This window comes from Malaclemys terrapin, chromosome 1 (genome assembly GCF_027887155.1).
Source record: "Malaclemys terrapin pileata isolate rMalTer1 chromosome 1, rMalTer1.hap1, whole genome shotgun sequence".
Taxonomy (NCBI): Eukaryota; Metazoa; Chordata; order Testudines; family Emydidae; genus Malaclemys; species Malaclemys terrapin.
The window spans coordinates 3,412,320-3,430,168 of record NC_071505.1 but is presented as its reverse complement, the minus strand read 5'-3'; the positions used below and the strand labels follow the sequence as shown (position 1 = coordinate 3,430,168).

The 17,849-nt window shown below is 47.7% G+C and overlaps 1 protein-coding gene across 1 annotated transcript; it reads left to right on the top strand.

The window, feature by feature from the left end:
• Positions 1 to 3,737: 3,737 nt before the first annotated feature.
• Positions 3,738 to 4,471, top strand: LOC128831607 (claw keratin-like). The gene has a single exon (XM_054018204.1). It carries the CDS (start codon positions 3,738 to 3,740, stop codon positions 4,230 to 4,232), a length of 495 nt encoding a protein of 164 aa, XP_053874179.1. The 3' UTR covers positions 4,233 to 4,471.
• Positions 4,472 to 17,849: the final 13,378 nt, after the last annotated feature.

Below are 17,849 nucleotides of genomic sequence, written 5' to 3'. Positions count from 1 at the left end.
TCCGGGGCTGGGGAGGCTGGGGCCGCTTGCCATCCACCCTTCCGCGCTCTGAGGCTGGGGCAGCTCCCCACATGGCCTCCCGCGATCCGTGGCTGGGACCGTGAGCTACCCACCGTTCCCTCACCAGGCTGAGGAGGATGAGGCTGCGCACCTCTGCCCTCCCGGCACTCCTTTGGGTCTGGGGGGCTAGCCGTGGAACTGGGTCAGTGGCCACAGTGGTGGGGGGCAGCTCTCGGCTTGGGGGGGGTGGGAATTGGCTCCCGCAGGGCCTAGAGCAGAAGTGGAGGACCCTTGTTAGAAAGGGCGGGGCAGAGGGTAGCCTCTCCCAGTCGGAGGTTCATGCATCACCCATGGCTCTGAGCACCAGGAGTTGACAAGTATGGATAGAGAGATGAGCTCCAAATAGAGAGAGTCACGCCCAATAAGGGTTCTCTAACCCAGGCTGGCTAAAGTGCATTCCTTCAATTGGAAGTTCATGGAACTGTTCCCTTTTACACTGGTTCAGTATCTACCCTTACACTTCAAAATATATATAATAGGGAGACGAAAGGTATATGGAATGAAAATCAAAGAGCCCCAATGTCAAAGGCTAGGACTCACAAACTGAGCACTGGAATGACATCTGTGACCTTGACATGCATTTCTAAAGTAAATCTAATCTTCCGTGTTGGAACATATAATCCCAGTAATAAATTATTACTAATTTAGTAATTCATCTCTTGGGCTACATAACACTTGATGAGTGTTTGTCATGTGCTTTGAAATGCTTAGATCAGAGGAAGCCTCAGACAATCCACCCTGAAAGTTACAATTATACCTGATTGCCACAGAGGTAAATTGAGGCACATTCAGGTGAAGGTCAGACAGGGAGCTATTGGCAGAGTCAGAAAATATACCCCAACTTCATATTTACAAGGCTACTGCACCCTTGGAATATTGACAGACTTGTAATTCCTTTGGAGAAGTATTATCCTCAAGTATAAAAAAGCCACAGTTCAAATATATGACAATATTAGCCAGGTTTTTATTCTTGACGCTGAGATCCAAGGATGCAAACATTTTTTAACCAGACATGTTTCTAACCTTGTCTTATAACACAGTGTAATAGAGATCAGCCTGTGGTAGGATGCGTCAGAAGTATTGGGTTGTATTTCTGCTCCTACAACTGACCCCCATATGACCTTCACCTCAACATGCCTCTTTTTTGGGGGGCCTATCAAACATAGAGAGTAAGGATGTTAAGGCTGGAAGTTTTTCAGTGTCCTTAGAACTCAAGATTTCAAAGCCCCTCAAAAACACTCGCTGGTGTTTGATACGTGCAAAAGGTTATAGTCAATACATTGTTGTGGCAATTAGACGCCTCTGCATTGAGTCGTACAGTCACTTTCAACAAAATGGAGGCCAAGGTCTCTCGTGCCATTCCCTTAATCGGGTCATGATTTAAGGCCACACAATTTGGGGCTATTTCATTTTCATTCATATGTAGTTTTGAATTTGGTATTTCCTAAAAACCGTGCAGGGTAGAATGGCCCAGTCCAATTGCTAGCAGCTTCAAGGAACTGACCAGTAAGCAGTGCCCTAGCTCTGAAGTGGTGATCAGACCCTCACCGGTTCTTGTGACCCTCCCAGGACCAATTCTCCACAATTTCCCTCCTCAGAGCCAAGTGGGACCATAGGAGCCCCTGTGGTCAGAGCCGGTTTTGGGGGGTCATTGGATTTTTGACGGATTTTTTTATTGCAAAGTGAAGGTGCTCTCTTGGTGTACATCAGCTTGGTTGCTTCACCTTCAAAGAGGCGGAGGACCTTAAAATCAAAGCAAGACCCTTCTGCCCTCTTCCCTGCATATGTAACCCACTCTTGGGGATATTTTTCACATGTTACACAACATTCTAGTTCAGGCAGGAATGTTTTCTCCAAGATGCCCTATGGCTGGTCAGACGTTATGTCAAATCTAATCCCACAGCCATCAACTCCATCACCAAGAATGTCACATTTTCCTCTCTCCTGGGTTTCTTGCTGGGCTCAGTCAGCTGCATTATCTTGCAAGATCTCAGTTCCTTGACTGCTCATGGATGGAGAGATGGTTTCTGGTAGAGCAGAGGTTCCAAGACTTAATTTAAAATCTTTCTATAAAAGAGCTCTGCTTCCTTTCACTCTGAGGCATTGCTCCCCTGGACCCATTAGCAAATCTGCTCTAGGCAGCCTTTTGAGACAGCATTGGTGACCCAAGTTGAGATCCAATGTTAGGTCAAGTTTTACTCACCAAAGGTAAGATTCACCTCTGGGCAGACGGCCATCAAAAAGGCCCATGCTCCACTTAAGTCCCTACTAAGACTGAGTTTGAAAGTTTAAAATTGGACTAACATTGTTCACAGTCATTGTACTATCCCCTGCCAAATGGTGAAGTCATGACAGGAAACATATTGGGGACAATGATTTATTCCCATTGATTTCAGCAGGGCCGGCTTTAGGCCGATTCCCCCAATTCCCCGGAATTGGGCCCCGTGGGTAAGAGGGCTTCGCGCCCGAGCCTAAGAGGCCACCGCGCCTTAGGCTCACCTAAGCAGTGGTCCGCTCCGGTGGCATTTGGGCGGTGGGCATGGGGTCCGCTCTGGGGTCTTCAGCAGCATTTTCTAACCCCAGAGATTTCACAGTCGGGCCTCTTTTCATTTAAGGAGGAATCTTGCATGTACTCGCTGTGATTTGTACTTATTTATTAATTACAGTTAGGTTTATATATAAATAATATCTATAATATATATTATTTATTAGTTATAAAATTATTTTTATTTTATTTGTTTATTTTTATATATTGTATGTCATTATTCAGTTACAGGAGCTGGCGGATTTATGATTTGAAACTAAAGGAGGGATTTTAAGAGCAAAAAATACAATTGTGAAACGTATTTCCCATTAACTAGAGAGTTAAAAAGTCCCTTAGCCAACTTTCACTTAGCTAGATTAGGAAGAAACTTTCCCAGGTTAGTCCACAAAGGGCCCCTTCAGTGCTCATCTATTTTATTCTCAAGCATCTATTACTCCTCACTACTGGAGACACGAAAATGGATGAAGCTGACAAGTGATGTGCTCCAGTCAAGCAATTCCTATGTTCTCCTGAGCAGAAATACCCATTGAAGGTGCTTCTCCTCAGATGGTGTATTTTCATGTCGTTCCATGGAAGTCAGTAGACCTGAACCGATTTTCTCCCAGCTGAGGGGTTTGTCTTTAGTGATTTGTTAGGAGAAAAGCAAAGTTTCTGTTTATTCATCAGCAAGTTTTGGTGACTCCCAAGGTTTGGAAAACCAACGTCTGATAGCAGACCCCACTGGTTTGCATGCAAAGGTTAAATCCTCAAACGAAAGGAAGTGATTACCATGACCCCAGCTATGTTCTCTTTGACAAATGTCTAAAATGGTCCCAGAATCCCAGGTGTCCATCATGGAAATAGTTACACTTATTCTAGTTGGTGTTTTTCAGACAAAGTCATTGAGAGGGGATCAAGGGGCAGTTGGGAGGGAAGTTAACTGCGAGCGGAGAAGAGGTGTAGAAAGAGAAAATAGTGATAACTACATGACCACACAAAAAGAGAGTAAGTCCACTACTTCTCTCTTTCAGGCCCCATGCAGATCTCAATACAATTGTAACCGAGCTCTGAAGCCTTTCTTCCACCAGTCCTTGTACCTTCTCTTATCTCTAGTCCCTGTTGTGTGTTTCAGGTTTACCTCCATCCTAGAAAGATGAGTTTCTCCAGCCTGTGCTATCCAGAATGCGGGGTGGCCCGACCCAGTCCAGTCACTGGCAGCGCCAACGAGCCGTGCATTAGGCAGTGCCCTGACTCCGAAGTGGTGATCAGACTCTCACCGGTTGTCGTGACCCTCCCCGGACCAATTCTCAGCAATTTCCCTCAAGAGAGCGAAGTGGCAGCTGTAGGAGCACCTGTGGTCGGAGCCGGTTTCGGAGGCTCCTATGGTTTGGGGGGATTGTACGGCTATGGAGGCCATTATGGAGGATTGTATGGTTTAGGGAGATTAGGTGGTTATGGTGGCCATTACGGTTATGGGGGATTATTGGGCTATGGGGGATACTGTGGTTACCCAGGCCTTTATGGTTATGGGGGATTACGGGGATACGGGGGACACTGCGGTTACCCAGGCCTTTATGGTTATGGGGGATTAAGTGGTTCCGGGGTATCTTGCCATAGGTACCTCAGTGGAAGGAGTGGGCCATGTTAAACTCACCAGGAATATTCATGGAAGGAAGAACCAGGAAATGAACAGCAAGATACAGATTCACTCCTGATCTTTTGGGCATGGCTTTCAGAAGCGCTGTGCAAACATGGCTCCCGTTGAACTCAGTGGGAGCTGTGTGTGCTCAGCACCTTGGGCTGATAGCCATGCTGCATTTCTAATGTTACGCTTTATGACTCTTTCTGCCAAGGCTTTCCCAACCAAGTGCTGATTCTCTTTTGGACTCATTCTGAATTAGACACAGGTTTTTTACACATGCAGTGTGAAGGAAACAGAGGCCTCGAGATAGGCATCATTTTTGTTCATTATCACTCTAAGTCCCTCTCAAGGAGAATTAGGCCCTACATATTCTATCCTTTCTATCAATACGTACCTTTAGCAACTCACTTTAACCTTTGCTACTTCACATGTCTAATGGAGAAGTTGTGTAGTCTCTGCTTCTATATTCCTTTGCCTCATTTCACACGTGACTGGGGTAAAAAAAAAAAAAAGAACATAAAATGGTTTCAAAAGGGGACTTGTTTGTCAACCTTTGGAGCTGCAACAAAGCACAAAGAACATCTTGTGTGAAATACATCCCATTGACGCAGGTGATCGGTCAGAGCCCTTCTTGAAACACTGGAAATATATTTTTTCCGCTCTGTGGTATTTCTTTCTGTAACTGTGTTCTGCCAATTTCATTTGCATTAAAATCTTTGCTGCATCATAATATCAGTCTTCTGGTTATCTTTGTTTCTTCGTCCATTTTTAAAAATTGCATATGGGCAGGAGGGCCTGTGTGGTTAAAGGGGCCATATGGTTGTGGGAGAAACTAGGGTTGGGGGGGATTCTGATAGGGTTATTGGTATCTTAATGGAACCTGTGGGCCATGCTAAATCGAGCAGGCATATGCATGGGAACAGCAGGAAATGAACAGCAAGATACAGATTCACGTCTGATCGCACAGGCCTGGCTTTGAGAAGCGTTGAGTACACCGAACTCTGTGTGAAATAATGAGAGAGCTGCATTTCATCAGCACCTCTGCAAACATGCCCAATGTTTCCCATGTTACCCTATATGGATATTGTAGGGATAACAGAAACATGGTGGAATAGTAGTCATGACTGGAGTACTGGTATTGAAGGCTGTGTGCTGTTTAGGAAAGACAGAAATAAAGGCAAAGGTGGTGGAATAGCATTGTATATCAATGATGAGGTAGACTGTAAAGAAAGAAGAAGTGATGGAATGGATAAGACAGAGTCTGTCTGGGCAAAAATCACATTGGGAAAGAAAGGTACTAGAGCCTCCCCTGAGATACTGCTTGGGGTGTGCTAGAGACAGCCTGGATCCGATTTGGATGGAGACCTCTTTAATGTTTTTAATGAAGTAAACACTTATGGGAATTGTGTGATCATGGGAGACTTCAACTTCCCAGATATAGACTGGAGGACAAGTGCTAGTAATAATAATAGGGCTCAGATTTTCCTGGATGCATTAGCTGACGGATTCCTTCACCAAGTAGTTGCTGAACCAGCAAGAGGGGATGCCATTTTAGATTTGGTTTTGGTGAGTAGTGAGGACCTCATAGAAGAAATGGTTGTAGGGGACAACCTTGGTTTGAATGTGTCATGGACTCACAGATCGTGCCCACTCTTGGCCCCATGCAGTCCGTGGGGGGGGTGTCCCTTTCAGTGCAACAGCCCTTCTCGGGGATCTACTCTCTCTTGGGGTCAGGCCCCTCCACCTCCTGGAGCCGCTCCTCTCTGAGCCTTAGCACGTCTGTTTCTCACCGTGGGCCCCCTCAGGTAGTCCACTCACTCTGGACCCCATGGACCTCCACCCCCCGAAGGGGTTGATGCAACCCTGTTCTCTAGACCGGAGTGTCTCCCAGCCAGCGTAAAACAGGAGGGTTTATTGAGAGTTGAACACAGCACAGGAAACTCTCAGGGCCTCAGGCCTGGCCTCCCTCAGCCCAGCACATCCCAGTCTCTCTGCATCCAGGTGAGCTCTGACTGCCCTCCCTCTCCAGCCCAGAGACCCCCTGATTCCCAGTTGCACATCTGAGATCCCCGGCCCCAAGCCCTGCCTCTGTCCATTGTCTTCTCTCCAGGTAAACAGGGTCGTAAACTGGGGCCTCCTCTCCTCGCTTCTGTCCTCTGGCTGGAACCAGGTGGTTAGGTCACTGGGTCCTCACTCTGCAGCCCATTATTCTCCCACTGGCCAGAACCGGCTGCAACTCCTGAGCTGGGTCTCCAGGTCAGGGTCTCAGGTTACCGGTCGCTGGGGTCTCCATCCTCCAGGCCATTGGCTGGGGTCCCAAGTTCCCTCTTCAGTCCTCTGTAACAACAAACTCCCTCTCCCCTCACCTTGTTAAACCAGTAACACCCAGGGAAACTGAGTCCCACCCCCTCCGCATCCAAACCATTGAAACCTCACCGAAAACAAGAAAAAAACAAGAAAATCCCCCACTTTGTCACAGAGTGATCATGAGCTAATTCAGTTTAAACTAGATGGAAGCATAAACAAAAATGGATCTGGGACTAGGGTTTTGATTTTAAAAGGGCTAACTTTAAAGAATTAAGGAAATTAGTTAGGGAAGTGGATTGGACTGAAGAACTTGTGGATCTAAAGACGGAGGAGGCCTGGAATTACTTCAAGTCAAAGTTGCAGAAGCCAGCATCCCAAGAAAGGGGAAAAAATTCATAGGCAGGAATTGTAGACCAAGCTGGATGAGCAAGCATATCAGGGAGGTGATTAAGAAAAAGCAGAAAGCCTACAAGAAGTGGAAGATGGGAGGGATCAGCAAGGAAAGCTACCTTATTGAGGTCAGAACATGTAGGGATAAAGTGAGAAAGGCCAAAAGCCATGCACAGTTGGACCTTGCAAAGGGAATTAAAACCAATAGTAAAAGGTTCTATAGCCATATAAATAAGAAGAAAACAAAGAAAGAAGAAGTGGGACCACTAAACACTGAGGATGGAGTGGAGGTTAAGGATATTCTAAGCGTGGCCCAATATCTAAACAAATACTTTGCCTCAGTCTTTAATGAGGCTAATGAGGAGCTTAGGGATAATGGTAGGATGACGAATGAGGATATGGAGGTAGATATTACCGCATCCGAGGTAGAAGCAAAACTCTAACACCTTAATGGGACTAAATCGGGGGCCCAGATAATCTTCATCCAAGAATATTAAAGGAACTGGAACATGAAATTGCAAGCCCATTAGCAAGAATTTTTAATGAATCAGTAAACTCAGGGGTTATACCGTACGACTGGAGAATTGCTAACGTAGTTCCTATGTTTAAGAAAGGGAAAAAAAGTGATCTGAGTAACTATAGGCCTGTTAGTTTGACATCTGTAGTATGCAAGGTCTTGGAAAAATTTTTGAAGGAGAAAGTAGTTAAGGACATTGAGGTCAATGGTAATTGGGACAAAATACAACATGGTTTTACAAAGGGTAGATCACGACAAACCAACCTGATCTTCTTTGAGAAGGTAACAGATTTTTTAGACAAAGGAAATGCAGTGGATCTAATTTACCTCAATTTCAGTAAGGCATTTGATACAGTTCCACATGGGGAATTATTAGCTAAATTGGAAAAGATGGGGATCAATATGAAAATTGAAAGGTGGATAAGGAACTGGTTAAAGGGGAGACTACAACGGGTCATACTGAAAGGTGAACTGTCAGGCTGGAAGGAGGTTACTAGTGGAGTTCCTCAGGAATCGGTTTTGGGACCAATCTTATTTAATCTTTTTATTACTGACCTTGGCATAAAAAGTGGGAATGTGCTAATAAAGTTTGCAGATGACACAAAGCTGGGAGGTATTGCTAATACAGAGAAGGATCGGGATATCATACAGGAAGATCTGGATGACTTTGTAAACTGGAGTAATAGTAATAGGATGAAATTTAATAGTGAAAAGTGCAAGGTCATGCATTTAGGGAATAATAACAAGAATTTTGGTTATAAATTGGGGACACGTCATTTGGAAGTAACAGAGGAGAAGGACCTCGGAGTATTGGTTGATCACAGGATGACTATGAGCCGCCAATGTGATATGGCCATTAAAAAAGCTAATGCGATCTTGGGATGCATCAGGCGAGGTATTTCCGGTAAAGATAAGGAGGTGTTAGTACCGTTATACAAGGCACTGGTGAGACCTCATCTGGAATATTGTGTGCAGTTCTGGTCTCCCATGTTTAATGTAACCCTTCGGCCCATCTAAGTTGGCAGCAACAAGGGCCGGGTTCTGTATCTAGGGGTTCCGTTTCAATAACGCAATGCAAAACCGGCTCGAGCCCCCACCCAGTGACCTGGGACAATTACATACCACCCCCTGGGTGCCTCTAAGAGGCAATACTTCCCCTCTTGCAAGCACGGAGTCTGAGTGTAACAGAAAATATTTAATAACATGAGGTAAACGACATCAGCATTAAATTGCAAAAACACCACAAACAGGATTCATACACAAACCATGAGCAAAAAACCCACCCCAGCAAATTGGGCTGTGTCCTTTCCCGTTGGTTCTTGAAACCAGCAACCCAAGGATCACCAAAGTCCCAAAAGTCCAACAACCCCCCAAAGTCTCTGTGCCTGGTCAGTGCAGCCCCAGAGTTCAAAGGGGGGGGGCACGCGCAGGGTGTTAAGGGGCACCTTACGTGATCCGAGGCCGACCAGCTGCCTCTCCGTGGGGTTCCGCCACAGCCTTCACCACGAGCCGCTCCTGCTGTCCCACGAACTGCTCTGGCAGCTGCTCCGCTCTGCTCACCGACCTGTGAGCCGCTCAGCTCTGCTCCACTTCAGCCGTCCTTTGGGCCACTCCCACAAGGCTCCGCTCTGCTCTGCTAGCTGTTCCTCCAGCCGCTCCGCTCCACTCACCGACCTGTGAGCCACTCAGCTCCGCTCCAACCATCTCCGCAAGGCTCCACTCTGCTAACTGCTCCGCCAGCCGCTTAGCAATATATCTTCAGGCTCCCCCACTAGTTAACACAGCACTCAGTGATCTCAGCTCTTAATAACTTTAGCTCTTGTGTGATTTCAGCTCTTAGCAATTTCAGCTCATAGTAGGGGAGCCCCAGGGCTAGTGCACCATTGGCCCAAAGTGAATTCAGCTCCGAAGCCTGTAACTAGACTCCTAATGGAATCAAAGTTAGCTCTGATATTCAACAGTGGAGAGAGGAGATAGTGCAATTGGTGTTTCAAACCCTCAGAGAGGCCCATACCATCAGGTACAAATACCTATCCCCATCCTTTCTCCATTCACTGGGTTTTGTAACCCATGCCCCTTGTCAAGCAAGTGCTACTTAGGTAATGGTGAAGGACTCACTCGATCCTTCTGTCATACAACAGTTCCACTGGCCTTGATTCACAGAATCAGGGTAACAAAACTTTATTCTTCCTGCCCCAATAACAGAGAAACTGGGGTTCCCACACCAGCCAAAGTAACCTCCTTGAGTTGCTGTTGTTTCATGCCAGGCGGGTGGGTGTGCCTATGCAAACAAGATCAGCCCCTGGAGTTCTTTTCCACACTCGCCATAATTCACAACCAGATGTCAGGATAGAGCTCATCCTGACTCTGCTTACATCAAGAAGAATGAATTCAAACTGGAACAGGTACAGAGAAGGGCTACTAGGATGATCCGAGGAATGGAAAACCTGTCTTATGAAAGGAGACTCAAAGAGCTTGGCTTGTTTAGCCTAACCAAAAGAAGGCTGAGGGGAGATACGATTGCTCTTTATAAATATATCAGAGGGATAAATATCAGGGAGGGAGAGGAATTATTCAAGCTTAGTACCAATGTGGACACAAGAACAAATGGATATAAACTGGACATTAGGAAGTTTAGACTTGAAATTAGACGAAGGTTTCTAACCATTAGAGGAGTGAAGTTCTGGAACAGCCTTCCAAGGGGAGCAGTGGAGGCAAAAGATATATCTGGCTTCAAGACTAAGCTTGATAAATTTATGGAGGGGATAGTATGATGGGATAACCTAATTTTGGCAATTAATTGATCTTTGACTATTAGCGGTAAATATGCTTAGTGGTCTGTGATGGGATGTTATATGGGGTGGGATCTGAGTTACTACAGAGAATTCTTTCCTGGGTGCTGGCTGGTGAGTCTTGCCCACATGCTCAGGGTTTAACTGATCGCCATATTTGGGGTCGGGAAGGAATTTTCCTCCAGGGCAGATTGGCAGAGGTCCTGGAGGTTTTTCGCCTTCCTCTGCAGCGGGGGCACGGGTCACTTGCTGGAGGATTCTCTGAACCTTGAGGTCTTTAAACCACGATTTGAGGACTTTAATAACTCAGGCATAGGTTAGGGATTTGTTACAGGAGTGGGTGGGTGAGATTCTGTGGCCTGCGTTGTGCAGGAGGTCAGACTAGATGATCATAATGGTCCCTTCTGACCTTAAAGTCTATGAGTCTATCAGTCTATCCTCGAACGCATTCCCAGCTATGGCCTTCCTCTATTATAAACTCAGTGGGTCTGATTCTCAACTACACGATGGATTTTACACCACGCTCTAAACTGCAAATGAAGCAGGACCCATAACGTCTACGTTACCTACATCTACCCTGACTGCAATTGCTCTTTCCAAGGCCAGAGCACTGTCAAAAGCATTTAGTGTCAATGAGAATTAGGCTAAGTGATCTCCTAGCCATGAATATGGACCGTTTCTTTCTGCCTGTTAACTTGCTAACAGCAGCTGCATAAGGGAGAAGCTCTTTGAACCTCTGCTTTTATTGTGATTTGTTTTAGTAGAGACTGACCAGGGTGAGACAAGTCATTAAAAATAGCGGCAAACAGACTTGACTGTCAAACTCTACAACTGCACTAAACAAGTAAGCGAAATACACCACTTTGGAGCTGGAGATAGGATATGGCCCTTCATGAAACCGTGGAGATGTAGTCTTGCTTCTCTACTTCTTTTTCCTTTTTTTTTTTTGGACAGTTTTCAATCCACTTTATTTCAAATTCAAATATATACTACCTCATACTTTTGGTTTTCTGGTTTAATTGCTCTTCCATTCATTATCTCTTTATATCACCAGAGGCTTCCACATCTCTTGGCCAAATTGTCCTCCAGTTTTGGATACCCCCAGTGGTGGTGCACAAGTCAGGAAAGCTTGTGGTCTATTATCAAGAAATGTTGAGCACGAACAGCTCCGGTTTGCTTCAGTGGGAGTGTAACAAGGTGCAGCTTCTGCCCCCACAAACCAGCCAGAAACCTTTGAACAAACAAAACTGTTTTTTTTTAATCAAAACAAACCACAAACCCCCATCTCCTCCCCCCGTGTAAATCTGCGGTGTTCCACTGACCTCAATGGAGCTATATTAACTTACACCAGACGAGGATCTGCACCTGGAATTACTTCTTCCTATGAGAAGGTAGCAGTTGCCAGGCTGCAGGAGAGGAGTGACCCATCTAATGCAGTATCCTGTCTCAATGAGTGTGAGTCACCAGGTGCTTCACAGGAAACCAGAACAACAATGAATTAGTCCTTTATAGGGGGAACTTGGGGAGTTTCTTCATGAATCCTACCTTAAAAATTGGGGGTGAGATTTTTCAGTGCTCCCTACGGGATATGAATGCTAAAGTTCCAACTAAAATTAATAGGCTCTAATGTCCCTAATGCATGTCTTGCTCTGAAAATCCAGGGATTAACTTCTAAACAATGAAGAAACCAAGGCCTGCACCTTGATACGAGAAAAAAATTGAAAAAACCCCAAACCCTTTCCACTCTTTAGAATCACAGAGTGTCTGTGCAATATTCAGTCCTAAATTAGTGCAGTTCAGCAGCAGTGATGAGCCTGGGGTGATAATCACTACGATTGGTTTTATTGCTGACTCTCCCACTTGCTCCCTGTGTAACCTTCACCTCAAGGTGCTTGTTCACCTCCACATAAGCCAGATCTCATAGTGATATTATGCTCGATGATCAGAGGCTTCCTCAAATCCAAGGACTTCAAAGCACTGCAGCCTCAGTAAAGTTGTGTGTGTGCCCAGGGTTCTATTACGTTAATAGCAGAATTTTTCTGTGGGATTAGCTGCTCCCAGATCAAGGATTAGGATTCAAGGGTTTTCAAAACAATTTTTTTGGTGGCCTTCACCGAGAACCTGTCCTGGGGATGGTGGACTGGGAACTCACCAGGTGCCTGCAGAGTCCCAGGCTCCCCGTGTCCCATCCAGGAGGGAGCAGAAGAGAGGCCCAACAACCAAATGATGCACCCACGTCCACTAACAAGAGCTGCGTCACGTGCCGCGGACACGGACCCCACATGTCTCCAGAGGTGCTGCCCGGAGCCCCCGAGGAGGCTGTGAGGTGCAGGACCCCGACCTCTGTTGGCAATTCCACTACAAACACCAGTGCGGCGCATGTCACTGCCTTTGGTAACAGCTACTCAGCAGGAACAGGTGGGCACTGCCAGAAGGGGCTGCTGCTTTGCACCCCCATGCCCATGCTCTTGAGACTGACGTAGCTGCAAAAAAATCCACTGGTGGCCTCCTTTGCGAAACGCTGGATTAAACAAATCCATGTTAAGGTTTCTGAGGTTATGCCAATAGTCAGTGGATGATTCCCAGCCTCCGAATTTGGGGCTGTTTGATTTTCATTCAGTAAAGCTTTGCATTTCCCTTTCTTAGTAAACATTCCTTTACAAAGCTCAAGAGACAGATACTGAGCCACTGGACATCAGTACAGCTCCACAGACTGCAATGACGTTCTGTGTTTAAAACTGAGGCCTGGTCTACACTACGGGTTTAGGTCGACTTTAGCAGCGTTAAATCGAATTAAGCCTGGACACGTCCAAACAACGAAGCCCTTTCTTTCGACTTAAAGGGCCCTTTAAACCGGTTTCTTTACACCACCTTCGACGAGGGGATTAGCGATAAAATCGGCCTTTGCGGGTCGGAATTGGGGTAGTGTGGACGGAATTTGACGTTATTGGACTCCGGGAGCTATCCCACAGTGCTTCATTGTGACCGCTCTGGACAGCACTCTCAACTCAGATGCACTGACCAGGTAGACAGGAAAAGACCCGCGAACGTTTGAATTTCATTTCCTGTTTGCTCAGCGTGGAGAGCACAGGTGACCACGCAGAGCTCATCAGCACAGGTAACCGTGATGGAGTCCCAGGATCGCAAAAGAGCTCCAGCATGTACCGAACGGGAGGTACGGGATCTGCTCGCCATATGGGGAGATGAAGCAGTGATAGCTGAACTCCGTAGCAGTAAAAGAAATGGCAAAGTATTAGAAAAGGTCTCCAAGGCCGTGAAGGACCGGGGCCATAACAGGGACACACAGCAGTGCCGCGTGAAAGTTAAGGAGCTACGGCAAGCCTACCACAAAGCCAGAGAAGCAAATGGAAGGTCCGGTGCAGAGCCGCAAACTTGCCGCTTCTACGCGGAGCTGCATGCGATCCTAGGGGGTGCAGCAACCACTACCCCAACCGTGTGCTATGACTCCGTCAATGGAGAAACACACAGGGAAGACGGTTCGGGGAACGAGGAAGATGAGGATGGAGGTACTGTAGGTAGCTCACAGCAGCAAGGAAGCGGAGAAACCAGTTTCCCCAACAGCCAGGATATATTTGTGACCCTGGACCTGGAACCAGTAACCCCCGAACTCACCCAAGACCCTCAGTGCACACAGGAGACCTCTGGTGAGTGTACCTTTGTAAATATTACACATGGTTTAAAAGCAAGCGTGTTTAATGATTAATTTGCCCTGGCAATCGCGGCCAGTACATCTACTGGAAAAGTCTATTAACGTGTATGGGGATGGAGCGGAAATTCTCCAGGGACATCTCCAGAAAGCTCTCCTTCATGTACTCCCAAAGCCTTTGCAAAAGGTTTCTGGGGAGGGCTGCCTTATCCCGTCTGCCATGGTAGGACACTTTACCACGCCAGGCCAGTAGCACGTAGTCTGGAATCATTGCATAACAAAGCATGGCAGCGTATGGTCCCGGTATTTGCTGGCATGCAGACAATATCCATTCCTTATCTCTCTTTGTTATCCTCAGGAGAGTGATATCATTCACGGTCACCTGGTTGAAATGGGGTGATTTTATTAAGGGGACATTCAGAGGTGCCCGTTCCTGCTCTTCCGAACAGAAATGTTCCCCGCTGTTAACCACGCGGTGGGGGGAGGGGTGAAGTGATCATCCCAGAGAATCGTGTGTGGGGGGTGGTGGTTTACTTGGGTTTGTGCTGCATGTTAACCCGGAAACCGCAGCCCCTCCTTTTACATGGAAAACCCATTTTAAATGGCCAACCCAATTCATCCTTGATATGGGAAATGCGCTGCTGTTTGAAACCTTTCCCGCATGTTAAGAAGGTTAAAAAAGCCAAAAGACTGTGGCTTACCATGGCTGCCTGCAAGCCGAAATATGTTGCCTGGGGCACTGCATGAGTGATCTCTCATACCAAACCGTCAGGCAGAGGAAAAATGCGACCTTGTAACGAAAGAGTGTACCCATTGTTCTCTAAAATGTGTCTTTTTTAACCACCTCTCCCTTCTCCTCCACCAGCTGCAAATGTTTCTCCTTCGCAGAGGCTAGTGAACATTAGAAAGAGAAAACGGAGGACGCGGGACGATATGTTCACGGAGCTCCAGATGTCCTCCCACGCTGATAGAGCACAGCAGAATGCGTGGAGGCAGTCAATGTCAGACATGAGAAAAGCACAATATGAACGAGAGGAGAGGTGGCGGGATGAATGGCGGGATGAAAAGAGCAAGTGGCGGGCTGAAGATGAAAGGTGGCGTCAGCTTGCAGACAGACGGCAAGAGTCAATGCTCCGTCTGCTGGAGCATCAAACTGATATGCTCCAGCGTATGGTTGAGCTGTAGAAAAGGCAGCAGGAGCAGAGACCGCCACTACAGCCCCTGTGTAACCAACAGCCCTCCTCCCCAAGTTCCATAGCCTCCTCACCCAGATGCCCAAGAACATGGTGGGGGGGCCTCCGGCCACCCAGTCACTCCACCCCAGATGATTGCCCAAGCATCAGAAGGCTGGCCTTCAATAAGAGTTAAAGTTTTAAAATACAGTGTGTCCTTTTCCATCCCTCATCCCCCACCCATCCCAGGCTACCTTGGCAATTATCCCCCTACTTCTGTGAGGAATTAATAAAGAATGCATGAATGTGAAATAACAATGACTTTATTGCCTCTGCAAGCGCTGCTCGAAGTGGGGAGGGGAGGGGAGGGTGGGGTGGTTGGTTTACAGGGAAGTAGAGTGAACTGGGTCGGGGGGGGGTTGGAGGGTTCATCAAGGAGAAAGAAACAGAAGTTTCACACAGTAGCCTGGCCAGTCACAAAACTCGTTTTCAAAGCTTCTCTGATGCGCACCGCGCCCTGCTGTGCTCCTCTAACCGCCCTGGTGTCTGGCTGCGCGTAATCAGCGGCCAGGCGAGTTGCCTCAACCTCCCATCCCGCCATAAATGTCTCCCCCTTACTCTCACAGATATTGTGGAGTGCACAGCAAGCAGCAATAACAATGGGGATATTCTTTTCACTGAGGTCTGAGCGAGTCAGTAAGCTGCGCCAGCGTGCTTTTAAATGTCCAAATGCACATTCCACCACCATTCGGCACTTGCTCAGCCTATAGTTGAACAGGTCCTGACTACTGTCCAGGCTGCCTATGTACGGCTTCATGAGCCATGGCATTAAGGGGTAGGCTGGGTCCCCAAGGATCACGATAGGCATTTCAACATCCCCAACGGTTACTTTCTGGTCCGGGAAGAAAGTCCCTTCCTCCAGCTTTCGAAACAGACCAGAGTTCCTGAAGACGCGAGCATCATGTACCTTTCCCGGCCATCCCACGTTGATGTTGGTGAAACGTCCCTTGTGATCCACCAGGGCTTGCAGCAGCATTGAAAAGTACCCCTTGCAGTTTATGTAGTCGGTGGCTTGGTGCTCCGGTGCCAAGATAGGGATATGGGTTCCATCTATGGCCCCACCACAGTTTGGGAATCCCATTTCAGCAAAACCATCCACTATTGCCTGCATGTTGCCCAGAGTCACTACCCTTGATATCACCAGGTCTTTCATTGCCCTGGCAACTTGGATCACAGCAGCCCCCACCGTAGATTTGCCCACTCCAAATTGATTCCCGACTGACCGGTAGCTGTCTGGCGTTGCAAGCTTCCACAGGGCTATCGCCACTTGCTTCTCAACTGTGAGGGCTGCTCTCAGCCTGGTATTATGGCGTTTCAGGGCAGGGGAAAGCAAGTCACAAAGTTCCATGAAAGTGCCCTTACGCATGCGAAAGTTTCGCAGCCACTGGGAATCGTCCCACACCTGCAGCACGATGCGGTCCCACCAGTCTGTGCTTGTTTCCCCGGCCCAGAATCGGGGTTCCACGCCATGAACCTGCCCCAGTGACACCATGATTTCCACATTGCGGGGGCCTGTGCCTTGTGAGAGGTCTATGTCCATGTCAATTTCCTCATCACTCTCTTCGCCGCGCTGCAATCGTCTCCTCGGCTGGTCCGGGTTTCGCCTTGGCATGTTCTGGCTCTGCATATACTCCAGGACAATGCACGTGGTGTTCATAGTGCTCATAATTGCCGTGGTGATCTGAGCGGGCTCCATGATCCCAGTGCTAGCTATGGCGCCTGGTCTGAAAAAAGGCGCGAAACTAGCATCTGACGGACCAGGGGAAGGAGGGAGGGCGGGCCAAGTGACGACATGGCGTACAGGTACAGGGAAAGGTGGCTGTGCATCAGGGAGAAACACAAACAACTGTCACACAGAATGGTCCCCCCAATGATTAAACTGAAAACCCTGGGTTTAGCAGGCCGTTGATTTGACGGAGGGAGGGGGAAGCAAATGAATACAGAACAAATCTATTTTTTACATCTTAAGACGATGGTACAGCGTGACTGATAGCCCTCGGCATCTTCTGGGTGCTTGGCAGCAAATACTGGGCGCTTGGCAGTTAGTGTACTACGATGGCCTTCAGGCCTATTGCACAATCTGCTGCTCAGGGAAGATTCTGCTAATGTGCGATGATCCAACTTGTAATAGGACGGTTACCAGTCGTAATACACCATTTACTGCCAAAAGGCAAGGGGCTGGTGCAATGCAGCCCTACGGCTGCGAGCCCCACAGCTGCCAACCCCACAGCTGCCAGCACCCAGATCACCGATGAAGGCTACCAGTCTACTGCACCGTCTACCGCCAAAAGGCAGTTAGCTGCTGCTGCTGTGTAGCAATGCAGTCCCACGTCTGCCGGCCCCCAGATGATATATGGTGACGGTGAGCTGAGCGGGCTCCATGCTTGCCGTGGTATGTTGTCTGCACAGGTAACCCAGGTAAAAAGGTGCGAATCTATTGTCTGCCGTTGCTGTGACGGAGGGGGAGGGGCCTGAGGACATGTACCCAGAACCTCCCGCGACACTGTTTTGCATCATCCGGGCATTGGGATCTCAACCCAGAATTCCAATGGGCGGCGGAGACTGCGGGAACTGTGAGATAGCTACCCATAGTGCAATGCTCCGGACATCGATGCTAGCCTCGGTACTGTGGACGCGGTCCGCCGACTAGAGCACTTAGATCATTTTATGTGGGGACACACACAATCGGCTGTATACAACCGACTTCTATAAAACCGG